The sequence below is a fragment of the Marmota monax genome, unplaced genomic scaffold, assembly GCF_021218885.2.
Source record: "Marmota monax isolate L192 unplaced genomic scaffold, Marmota_monax_Labrador192_F-V1.1 WCK01_AAM20220418_F8-fsc00017, whole genome shotgun sequence".
Classification (NCBI taxonomy): Eukaryota; Metazoa; Chordata; class Mammalia; order Rodentia; family Sciuridae; genus Marmota; species Marmota monax.
Window position 1 is genome coordinate 7,714,539 of NW_026695241.1, and position 12,697 is coordinate 7,727,235.

Consider the following 12,697-nt stretch of genomic DNA (forward strand, 5'->3'; position numbering starts at 1 on the left):
TGCATTAAATCTGAATAGTGCTTTTAGAAGTATGGTCATTTTGATAATATTAATTCTGCCTATTTCTTGAAGAACCTATAATTTAGGGGATTTTCCAGCACTGTCACCTGATAAGATGAGGACCATGGCAGTCTGGGGATCTTGAGACTGACCAGATCACCAGAAACCATCTTGAGATCACCTGATTGACACCATTCCTATATTTCTTCCTATACCCTCCCCTCACCAAGTTTCCTTTAAAAGAAGAGCTGGAAACCCCTAGAATGTATCTCTTACTCTTTGAGATGGTCCATATTCTCCCTTAAATGTATATCTGCTGTCTTAAATAAAGGTGTCTATGCCTTGTGGGGGAGGGATAGAAAGCACAAATATTGAAGTAGAAATCAGTGAGAAAAGTCTTAGTTGATACATGTCTACACAGATATCTTAGAGAAGCAAGGGAAAGAATAATGTCTGTAGATTTTTAAAAATTTTTTAGATGTTGATGGACCTTCATTTTATTAATTTATTTATATGTGGTGCTGAGAATTGAACCCAGTGCCTCGCACATGCTAGGCAAGTGCTCTACCACCAAGCCACAACCTCAGCCCTGTAGATTCTTACTCTGTAAATACTTTACTAGTTTCTGACTGTAAGTTCATTGTATTCCCTCCTCAACTCCATGAGAGTAAAATCATTTTCTTCCTTTTACAAATGAGAAAGTTCTGTTTTAGAGAAATTAAATAATTTTCTTAAGATCACTCAGCTGTTAAGTAGTAAAGTCTAAAGCCTTTAGTCTATCAGACTTTATACACTGTATAAATATACCTTTAAAAAAACCTTTTTGTTATTTTTGTTGTTCCTGGGGATATAACTCAAGGGGACTTAACCACCAGTCTCAGTAAGTTTCTTGGGACCTCACTAAATTGCTGAGGCTGGCTTTGAGCTTGTGATCCTCCTGCCTCTTGAGTCACTGGGATTACAAGCATGTGCCAACATGCCTGGCTCCCCTTTTACATTCTCAGTTTTGTAGGGGTCAGGGAGGCAACATGCATCATCCTATATAGCTTCCCTGAGAGGAAAGAAAACTCAACCCTTTTTTCTTTCTTTTCCTTCCTCCTGCCCTTTGTGCCTTGATGAGCTCTTTTGCTTCTCCATTACTTTCCTCCCCTACCATTTTTCCTTTTGTTTTCTCCTTTGTTTCTTCCATTATTCAAAAACATTTATCAAGCACATTCTATATTGCCAGGAAATGTGCTGGAAATATATAGATAAATAAGAAGACATACATGCAAGAAAAATTGTAATACCATGTCAGAATTACAGACCAGAATTTTTCAACCTCAGCACTATTGATGACTTATGCCAGATAAAAAATTTTTTTGTTGTGGGAAGCTAACCTCTGCATTGCAGAATGTTGAGCAGCATCCCTGACATCTACTCACTAAATGCCAGTAACCCATCTGCCTGAGTTATGCTAACCAAAAATGTCTCTAGACAATGCTAGCTGTCCCCTAGGAGGCAAAATCACCTCATTTTTAAATGTAGAATCTGGTGAGAGTGTAGTGAAGAAGGACTAATGAATTGTGCCCAGTAGAATCAGGGAAAACCTGGAAGTATAACATTTATGCTGCATAGTTTACTAGCAGAGGGAAAGTGAGGGAAAGCATTCTAAGTCTATCATATGATCTGTAAAATTAGGGGGTGAGGTAAAGCGCAGCTTATTTAAAGAACTGTGAATAGCCCACAGTATTCAAATCTTATAGTGCATGATGGACATTAGTAAAAGAACTAATCAAAAAGATAGGTGGGGACATGAGGGGCATCACCTGCCTTTAGGCTATATAAAGGGTTCCTCTTGAAGCATAGTTATATACCCAGGTGCTTTGGCAAAGAAGTTGAACCATTATTCTGATATTGCTGGAATGAAGACAGTGTAGAGAGTGGCCACTTACTACCATGATTCTGGGATTTAATGGAATTCAGGTCAGATTAAATAAAATGTCAGTATGACACTGGACATCCCTTCATACCCATCAAGCCATAGCTCCTTTGCTTACACAACAGCATTTCTGCCTTAGGCACTACAGACTCAAGGTCTATCTCCTAGAACACAGGTTTACACAGCCTTTTCAACTTCTCCCACCATTTTCCATTTCTTACCTCTGTTATATTACAGTCAACCAGTCACATCTCTATAAATTTATAAAAAGTGTTAAAACTGATTGAAATTGAACCCTTTATTAAAAAGAAAAGTGATTCTGGAGGATTCCATGTGGATGTTTTGGAATTTAACAAATCTAAAGAGTGTTTTGATTTGTTTTGTTTTTTTTGGAGACTAGAATATAAAGAATGACCTCTTGGCAGGTGAGACCTCATGGAAGAAGTTAGTTCATGGGGGTGTGCCCTTGAAAGGGATATTGGCTTTTCCTGTCTTTCTTGTTCACCTTGTGGCCACTATCAAGTATGCAGCCTCCTCTGTTTTGCACTCCCTCACATGTTCTGCCTTGCCATGGGCCCAGAGGCAAGGGGGCCAAGCAACCATGGATTGGGAAACATGAAACAAAAGAAACCTTGGGCTGGGGTTGTGGTTCAGTGGTAGAGAGCTTGCCTAGCACGTGTGAGGCACTGGGTTCGATCCCCAGCACCACATAAAAATGAATAAATAGAATAAAGATATTAAAAAAAAAAAAGAAACCTTTCCTCCTTTTAAGTTTGTTATCTCAGGTATTTTGCCATAGTGGTGAAAACCTGACTGATAAATCTCCCTGTATCCCTAAATAAAATATCACAGGTATACTCCAAAAATATTGTCTGTTCTTCAGCCAAACTGATTTTGATGTTCAAGACCATGCTTCTCCATTTATTATCTGTTGGAAAATTAACTAACATCTCTGTGCCTGTTTTCTAATTTTTTAAAAAATTTCACTTTTAATTAATTTTATTTTGGGGATGTGTGTGTATGTATGAGAGAGAGAGAGAGAGAGAGAGAGATACTGGAGATTGAACCAGGGGCACTCTACCTCTGAGGTACATCCTCAGCTCTTTTTACTTATTTTGAGACAAAGTCTTACTAAGTTACAAACTTTTGATCCTCCTGCCTCAACCTCCCAAGTAGCTCCTCGTCTTTTAAAATAAGGATACTACCAATACCTATCTTATAGGGTTCTTGTGATTGTGAAATGAGTTAACCTTTGTAAGGTATATAGAACAGTTTCTGGCACATAAGTCAGTTCTCAGTGAATGCAAGTATATTACTATTAATCATTATCATCATCATCATCATCATCATCATCATCTGTAGATGATATGTCCAGTAGGTAGTTGAAAATGTAAGTCTTAAATTCAGGAAAAAATAATGATTAGAGAGTAAGACTTAGGAGACACTTGTTGATTTAACCACTGAAACTGTGAAAGAGATACCTCAGGCAAAATTTAGAATAAGAAGCCTGTAGAATTAAAGATGAACTCTTGAGGGAGATTTGCATTTAAGAAACAGGTGATGAAAAAACATAGCAAGAGTCGAGAAGACCAGAGAACCAGGTAAGAGTAGTACTGTAAAATCACCAGAAGTATCAAAACCTGCAAAATTTAAAAGCCACTAGTAATGTTTAACTGAATAATTTAGTGAAATATTGTCTGCTTTTAGTGTTGTTTTATGTTATGTCTTCATATAAAACAAAATGTACTATAATTAAATTAACAGTCATGTTATTTCAGGAGTTGTCATGATATACAAATATATCATGATTCTTAAAGCTAGAGGAACAATTACTTGAATTTGAGGAATAATTAAAAAATGATAGATTACCTGTATATAAGTGAATACCATAAACTAAGTATGTTAATTTGATTTTTATCAATGTGACAGAATACCTGAGATTTAAAAAAAAAAACTTAAGGGAGGAAAGATTTATTTTGGTTCACAGATTCAGAATGTTCAGTATACAGTTGCTTAACCTCATTACCTTGGGTCTGTGGTAAGGCAGAGCATCATGGTGGAGCAAAGCTGCTTACCTCAAAGTTGCCAAGAAACAAAACAAAATCAAACACAAAAAGAGGAAGGGTCTGGGACCCCAGTAACTCTTTTAAGGGCATCTCCCAGTGACCTAACTTCCTTCCACTAGACCCCATCTTCTAAAGGTTCTACAATAGTACCACCAATTGACAACCAAAATTTTAACACATGGACCTTGGGAGAGACACTCCAGATCCAAGCTAAAGCACCAAGTTAAAAGATAAATGACAGGGCTGGGGTTGTGGCTCAGCGGTAGAGCGCTCACCTAGCACGTGCGAGGCACTGGGTTCAATCCTCAGCACCACATAAAAATAAATAAAGTAAATATATTGTGCCCAACTACAACTAAAAAAAAATTTTTTTTAAAGATAAATGACAGAGTGATATTATCTATTTAGAGTCCCATTTATATGCTTATTGCTTTAATCCCATCTGAATCTTTGCTTACACCTAGTTTAAAATGTGCTTGCTTGCTTCTCTTTGTGTCCAAGTCCTGCTTTTTCTGAAGGCCCAATTTCTAGTACCATCTTATTCATGAAGTCTTTTTTTTCAGGACCTTTTAAATCTCATTAATTGAAAGTTTTCTGTTTTCCCAATGAAAAGATATCTGAATGTCTTAGTACTTGTTGTATCTGGCATAGAAATCCTGCCAATAATAGTGCTTAACAAGCATTTATTATCATTTTTTAAGAAGTATAGGAGTCATATAGTTCTAGAATATTCCTAGAAACACAGAGCCTAGCCTCATTGGCTTTTGAATGAATATTAAGAAAAAATCCAATCATGTATCCAGTCTGCTTTATATTTTTGATAAATTTCTATAGTAAATAAAACAAAGGCCGTGAAATATCTTGTTTTATTTACTTTTAGCAGATGTAAAAATGATTAACTTTATTGCATATATTGATTTTTATAATTCTATTTTAGGTGGGTAGGGATCCCTCAATTCACATATGGGATACAGAGACTATTAAACCATTGTCAATATTAAAGGGCTACCACCAATATGGTGTCTGTGCTGTTGATTTCTCAGGTAAGCCTATTTTCTATTTCAATAAGAATGAACCAAATGCAGAGGCAATATGTAGAATTTTAATCTGAATCAGTGTTACCTAAGCTTGTGATTTAGCTATGTCCTTCACAATTTTTTTTCAAATGTGCATACTGTTGTTCTAATTAAACACAGCAGTGAAAGTATAGATTCATTGACTAGTGTCTAATTATAGTTCAATTAGTATGATTTTAATACCCTTTAAACTTTGTTAAAAACTTACCCTTTAAATTCTATTAAAATCAACACTTAAAATCAACTCAGTTACACTAAATGGTATGTATCTCTCCTTTTGGGCAAACTTCTGATTTCATCTTAATGTTTTATAGTTACAGAATAAACGTTGAAAATGCTAATGGTGAAAGGTTAAGAATGAAAGAAATGAGAACTGAAATATTTGTTTAAGACATTTCTATTAAGTGACAATTTCAGGCCACCTTATAATTTCAGAACATGCTTACACTTTTCAGTATGTTTAAACATTAGCAACTAAAGATAGGTCTATACTGAAAGCCAGGGTGTGGAGTAGGAAGAGGGAAGAAAATATCCTTAACAGAGAATTCTATATTAAATTAGTGCTTTTTTGCTATTCTGACTGAAGTGACAAGTTAACCATAAGTGAGATTTAGGAGAAAATATATATATACTTTCAAGGAGACTAATAGTCAAGAAACAAGAAAATGAATAACAGATTAAGTGGATCAACAATAAAAATGCCACTGGAAGTATTGAGGAACTAATTGAGGTTTACAAACATGTGGCAAAATAGAAAACATTTTCTTATAGTCTAAGCCTTATAACCTGTGTATAAACACAGCCTGTCAGCCTGTCTCATTATTCATTTGTCTCAATGATTCATCTAATATACTCATTACTTGTTGCTTAATAACAAATAATTGACTTTCATTAAAAGCAGTAATACTAATGTTGACAGTATATTGTAACCTGTGTATTTTTCATTTAGCTTTTCATGATTACTGAGTTCTTATTATCACAACAGAATTCTTATGGTGAATTTAATGGAATCAAATCTTTTATTCCCCTCCTTTCTTAATTTATCTTTCCTTTTCATTTTTTCCCTGCAGATTTTGTTTTGTTTTTAATTGACCTGTAACAATTGTACATGATCATGGGTATAGTGTGATGTTTTGATATGTGTAAACACTGTGTAACAATTATCTCAGAGTCTTTAGCCTATTCATCAATTCATACATTTATCACTTTCTCTTTCCCTTTCCCATCCCAGTTAGTTGGACAGATAAAGCATAAGGTCAGGTGAGATAAAAAAGAAATTAATTTAGCTCACAGGTAGACCCATTGGTTCTGCCTCTGGTGAGAGCCCCCTTGGCTGTGTCACAACATGATAGATGGCATCATGGTGGGAATGAAAGCAAGAAGGAGAGATCACGTGGTGAGATGGGAAGCCAGAGAGATTCAGGGGTCAAGTTTGCTGTTTTATAACAACCCATTATCATGGAACTCACTCACTCTGAAAGACCAGCATTATTCCTTACTGAGGGCAGAGCCCCCTATAACGTTTTTACCTCAAGGTAGGCCCCAGCTGTGAAAGGTTCTATCAACTCAGTACCACCACACTGAGGACCAAGCCTCTAGCACCTGAAACTTGTAGGGAAACTACATTCAAATGACAACATTTAGCTTTAGAATACATACAAAATGTTTGTCTTCTGAATGTAAATGGTCAGTAAGTATATCACTCTGGTTAATTGTCACAGCGGATGGGAAACGTTTGGCTTCAGTTGGAATAGATGATAGCCACACCATTGTACTGTGGGACTGGAAGAAAGGAGAGAAACTTTCAATGGCAAGGTAAGGAAGTAACTTGATATGACAAAATACTAGAATTATTTTGGAATTAAACTTTAAAATAATTTTGAAATCAAGCAAATATGCTACCATCTTTTTTATCTTTGAATAAATAATATCAGGTAAAAGATAATTGATTTTATAATTTCTTTGTAAGCTGAGTCTTTATGAGCATTTTTAAAATACATTTTTAGTTATCAATGTATCTTTATTTTATTTATTTATATGTGGTGCTGAGGATCAAACCCAGTGCCTCACACACGCTGAGCAAGTGCTCTACCACTGAGCCACAACCCCAGCCCTGGACCCCTTTCCTTACTGTAACTATAATAAGGCTCTGAAAATAATGGTTACTTTAATTATCCATTTACAGGTAGAGTGAATTCTATATAATAGCCTATTAGACAGCAGTGTTATAACATAAACAGTGAACAGCCAAAATGTTTACATTATATATTTAAGTGAAAAAAGATATACCTATAGTAAAGAAGTTATTGCGGTTTTTAATCTATTTTTCTTCACTCTAAATTTTCTATAGTGAATATCTTGGTTTTTATTTTTAATTTTTTTATTATGATGAATCAGAAATATTCCTATGAAGAAACCTAAATTCCTAAGATGAAAATTAGAATTGTTTTACTAAAATTATATAATTTACAATTGAAAAGTTAATTATCTAAAATGATTAAAGATTGTTGGAAAAACTATGTTAAATTTTAATGAAATATTACTTAAATTCTTTAATTCATTTATGTCATAAGCTGTGTTCCTCATGCACAGTTGTAGGTATCATAGGTGCTACTCAAAAGAAGTTTTCACTGTTTCTATCTTTTGACAACCTGTTGAACAGAGTTGACATATTAAAATAATGACAAAGCCAGGTGCAGTGGCACATGCCTGTAATTCCAGCCACTCAGGAGGCTAAGGCAGGAGGATGCAAGTTGGAGACCAGCCAGATCAACTTAGTGAGCTCCTGTTTCAAAAAATAAAAAGGGCTGGGGATGTAGCTCTGTGGTATAACAGCCCCAGGTTAAGTTCATAGTACTGCCAAGAGAGAGAGAGAGAGAGAGAGAGAGAAAGAGAAACACACACACACAGACACACACACGCACACACACATAAAGTGAATATACAAATGCATGTCTTCACAGCCCAAACCCAAAGGACAAGTGGGAAATAGACATTCAGTAAAGTGAGAAGTAAAGATAGAGTATGGATCAGGGAAAAGGTTGTTACAGGATAGCTTTGTCTTCAGAGCTAAAAATTTTGTATTTATTTCAGAGGAAGTAAAGATAAGATTTTTGTTGTTAAGATGAACCCCTACATGCCTGATAAACTGATTACAGCTGGAATTAAACACATGAAATTTTGGCGTAGAGCAGGTAAGGAAGTGTTTCATTTTACTTCTTTGAAAATTAAGAAATTGTTATTTTTTTAATATTTATTTTTTAGTTGTAGTTGGACATAACACCTTTATTTCACTTGTTTATTTTTATATGTGGTGCTGAGGATCGAACCCAGGGTCTCGCACGTGCGAGGTGAGCGCTCTACCGCTGACCACAACCTCAGCCCAAGAAATTGTTATTTTAAAAAGTAATTTAGCTAAGTGCAGTGTGGTATCCCAGACTGGATTCTGGAACAGAAAAGGGACATTGGTGGAAAAACTGGTGAAATCTGAATGAAACCTAGGGTTCAGTTAATAGTAATATATCAAAAATGATGGTTTCTTAGTTTTGACAATGGAATTGTAATAATAGAAGATGTTAACATTAGAGGAAACTGGATGGAGGCATATATGGGAACACTATGTTATCTCTGCATCTTTTTTGGAAATCTAAAATTTTCCAAGATAGATTTATTTTTAAGTGACTTACTGTTGTGTTGGTGCATTTTAAACAAAGATGCATTTATGTAATATTCATATTTGCAAAAGGAATTAACATATGAGATTAATCAGTTGGTTGTCTAGACTCCTTTCTTCTATTAAAAGACATGATTTATAGTTTAAACTAAAAATGAAAAATTATGTAAAAATTCTTTATATGATATAGAAACAAAATGTTCCTTTAATTTAGTCATTTGTAACTGTAAATTACAAATATAGAAGTTCACATCTTAAAATAAAAAATATTTTTTCTTTTCCAGATAGAATGAGTACATTTATAAAGTCCCAACAATGTCACATTGATGTCTCAATGAATTTAAATCTTTCACAGAAAATATGTAAATGTAGGAGGAAGAATAGGCTTAGTGAAGACATTTCCCAAGTTCAAGTACCTTTCAAGTTGTATTCTACATAGGAAATAAATTGATTCTTCTGATTTGGAGTTAATATTTTATCACAGATTTATCATAGTGTATGCATTTACAAAGGAAAAAGTATTTTCATGTTTATAATTTCATTTCCATATGATTGAACAAAATTTTCATTTGGACCTCTTAGTCACTTGAAATTGCAAATAGCCAGCAAATATTATTTAGCATTTCTCTTAAAAACAAAAACTATGAATTTGTTATTTTAAAGAAAGTAAATAGCCTTAAAATGAAAAGATATATAACTGAGTAACTTTCTTCCTTAAATTTGATTACACATATATTTGACCTGAACTTGAACCTGAACCGTATAAGGATAAATGTTAGGGTTTTAGCGCACATTTCAACCTTCATCACTTTTAGAGTTCTGATCCATGGAGTTCACTAGCCAAGTGGGAAATTAGTACCTATTTTCTTATTCTAAGTATTGTCTAACACTCTAAATGCATACTTTTAGGTAAATTAAGTTGAAGAAGGTGAATCAGACCTGAGGTTAAAATGGAGTCTCTCTTGCCACTTATCCCAAATCTAGACTGGGCATTCCAAGTTATGAATTATTGGTTTCTCCCTAAAGTATTTTAACTCTATTCCAAAGACAGGGAACCACTGAAAGTTTTTAAGTGTTAATGACATGGTCTTGTGCAATAGGAACATGTTATATTATATGTATCAGAAAACCTAACTATCAGTTATCTAAACCAGGAGTGAAAACTTTCTGCAAATGATCAGATAGGAAATATTTTAGGTTCTCCAGGTGAAAAGGACAAAAATGAAGAATATTCGTAGGTACTTAGAGAACAAGGGAAAAAATTGTCCTGTTTTGATTACCCTGTTTGTTCCCAATTGCTATGAATTGGAAATATACTCTCTAAAACTATACTATTGTAGGGAATGGGCCTAGTAGGTTGGGGTATGGTGTTAGTCAGTTTTTTTTTTTTTTTTTTTTGACAGTGACCAAAATAACTGAAAAACAGCAACAACAACAACAAAAAAAAACTTAGAGGAGGAAAAGTTTAGTTTAGCTCACAGTTTCAGAGGCCTTACTTAGTCCATGGTGGCCGACTTTATTAATCTGGAATATCATAGTGGAAGGTAAGGCAGGGAAATCTGCTCAAGCCATGACAGCCAGGGAGCAGAGAGAAGGGGCTGAGGAGGAGATGAACCCTTGCAGGGTATGCTCCTGGTGACCTACTTCCTCCAACTATCTCCTAGCAGTTCATTCAGCTATCAATGGGTTTATCCATTTAATGAGGTCAGAGTCCTTATAATATAATCATTGCTTGAAAGCCTCACTTATGAACCCTGCATCCCTAAAGACTATGCTTCTAACATATGAACTTTTAAGGACATTCCAGATCCAAATCATAACAGGTGGAGAAGTAGCCATGGGCAGCTTCACTCTGAAGCTATGTGTCCCAATGAAGCATAGATACCAATGTGTCTTCTTTCTGAGAGCCTGACCCTCTGAACTTAGGCAACTGGCCAAAGATGGGGGAAACTACTGGACTTATTCCACTGCTAGGTGCTTAGCAGTTGCCATTAGCAGAGTCTTCAGCGTATAGTTGGTGACCAGATCAGGCTCTAGGCAGCTGTTAGCTGCAGCTGCAAATCAAACAGGCTTTCTGTGGCTCTAGTGCTAACCTCCTCCAGTGGAACTTAAATAAAATAGATGGCCACAGAATTTGGCCCATAACCAGTTGTTTGCTGACCCCATTCTAGACAGATAGTCTGTGCTGTAATGAAGCGCAGTTGCCCTACCTGTGCACTAGATTCCTTCTCTTGTCTACTCAAGGACACCACTCCAGTTCTTTCCTTTCTGACTTTCCCTTCAGCATGTAAGTCTGGTATTATTTCCTTATCTTCTTTTTTTTTTTTTTTTTTTTTGGTACTTGTGATTGAACCCAGGGATGCTTAACCACTGAACAACATCCCCAGCCCTTTTATTTTAAGACACAGTTTTGTAAGTTGCTGAGGCAGGCCTCAAACTTGTAATCCTCCTGCTTCAGCCTCCTGAGTCACTAGGATTACAGGTGTGTGCTACTATGCCTGGCCATTTCTTCATCTTGAATAAATGAAACAAACCTTTCAATTCTGTTCTCTAGTTGCTAATCATTCTCTCTTGTTTCCTATATACTGAAGCACCTCCAAACAGTTATGTGCTTTCACTTTATAGTTACTCCTCTTTCTCTTAAGAGAAATCTAACCTTCACCACGTCATCTGACTGCTCTTGAAGTGTTATTAATGACTCTGCTTGTTGGTTTTCTGAATACTTTCAGAATCTGACCACTTTTCATCTTCTAGGCTACCACCCTGGTCCTTGCCTCCTTAATCATTTAGTCAGATGATTGAAATAGACATATAACTTTTTATCCCCCTCATCCTTCAATCTGTTCTCAACCCAGAAGTCAAAATTAATTTTAATAAGTCATATGCCAGATCTTATCATTCTACTACTCAAATATTTTCCATCTCATGCAAAGTAAAAGCTATACCCTTATAGTGGCCTGCAAAACACCCTCTGACCCATCTCCTAGTATTGTTTCTCTTTCTTTTTTAAAAAATTTAATTAATTAATTAATTTTACAGTAGAATGCATTTTGACACATAATACACAAATGGAACACAATATCTCATTCCTCTGGCTGTACATGGTTCACAGTCACTCCACTAATGTAATCTTACATATATATAGGGTAATAATGTCTGTCTCTTTCTACCATCCTTCCCACCCCCACAAGCCCACCCCTCCCATGACTCCCCTCTATACAAACCAAAGTTCCTTCATTCTTTCCTATCCCCTTGCCCCACTGTGGATCAGCATTCGCTTATCAGCTTTTGGTTTTTTGGGATTGGCTTATTTCACTTAATGATATTCTCTAGTTCCATCTATTTACCTGCAAATGCCATAATTTCATTCTTCTTTAAGGCTGAGTAATATTCCATTGTGTATACGTACTATATTTTCTTTATCCATCCATTCTTTATCCAGGTTGAAGGGCACCTAGGTTGGTTCCCTAGTTCAGCTATTGTCAATTGAGCTGCTATAAACATTGATGTGGCTGTGTCACTGTAGAATGCTGATTTTTAAGTTTTATGGGTATAAGACTGGGATATCTGCGTCAAATGGTGGATCCATTCCAAGTTTTCTGAGGTATCTCTATACTGCTTTCCATAGTGGTTGCACTAGTTGCAGTCCCACCAACAATATATGAGTGTACCTTTTCCCCCACATCCTTGCCAATACGTTTTTATTGCTTGTAAACTTGATGATTGCTGTTCTGACTAGAGTGAGATGAAATCTTAAGAGTAGTTTTTACTTGCATTTCTCTAATTACTAGAGATAATGAACATTTTTTCATATGTTTGTTGATCGGTTGTATTTCTTCTTCTATAAAATGTCTATTCAGTTCCTTAGCCCATTTATTGACTGAGTTATTTATCTTTTTTTGGTGTTATGCTTTTTGAGTTCTTTATATATCCTGGAGATTAGTGCTGTGTCTGAGGTACC

The 12,697-nt window shown here is 35.4% G+C and overlaps 1 protein-coding gene across 5 annotated transcripts in view; it reads left to right on the top strand.

The window, feature by feature from the left end:
* The window catches only part of Eml5 (EMAP like 5), a 190,995-nt gene that overhangs the window by 80,309 nt on the left and 97,989 nt on the right, over positions 1-12,697 (top strand). For all 5 annotated transcript variants that reach the window (XR_006851029.2, XM_046440696.2, XM_046440697.2 and 2 more), the window contains exons 15-17: positions 4,925-5,030; positions 6,785-6,878; positions 8,157-8,257. Coding sequence is in view for 4 of the 5 variants with exons in the window: in XM_046440696.2 (XP_046296652.1) it covers positions 4,925-5,030; positions 6,785-6,878; positions 8,157-8,257 (301 nt within the window). In the remaining variant the exon portion in view is untranslated. The remainder of the gene's footprint in view (positions 1-4,924; positions 5,031-6,784; positions 6,879-8,156; positions 8,258-12,697) is intronic.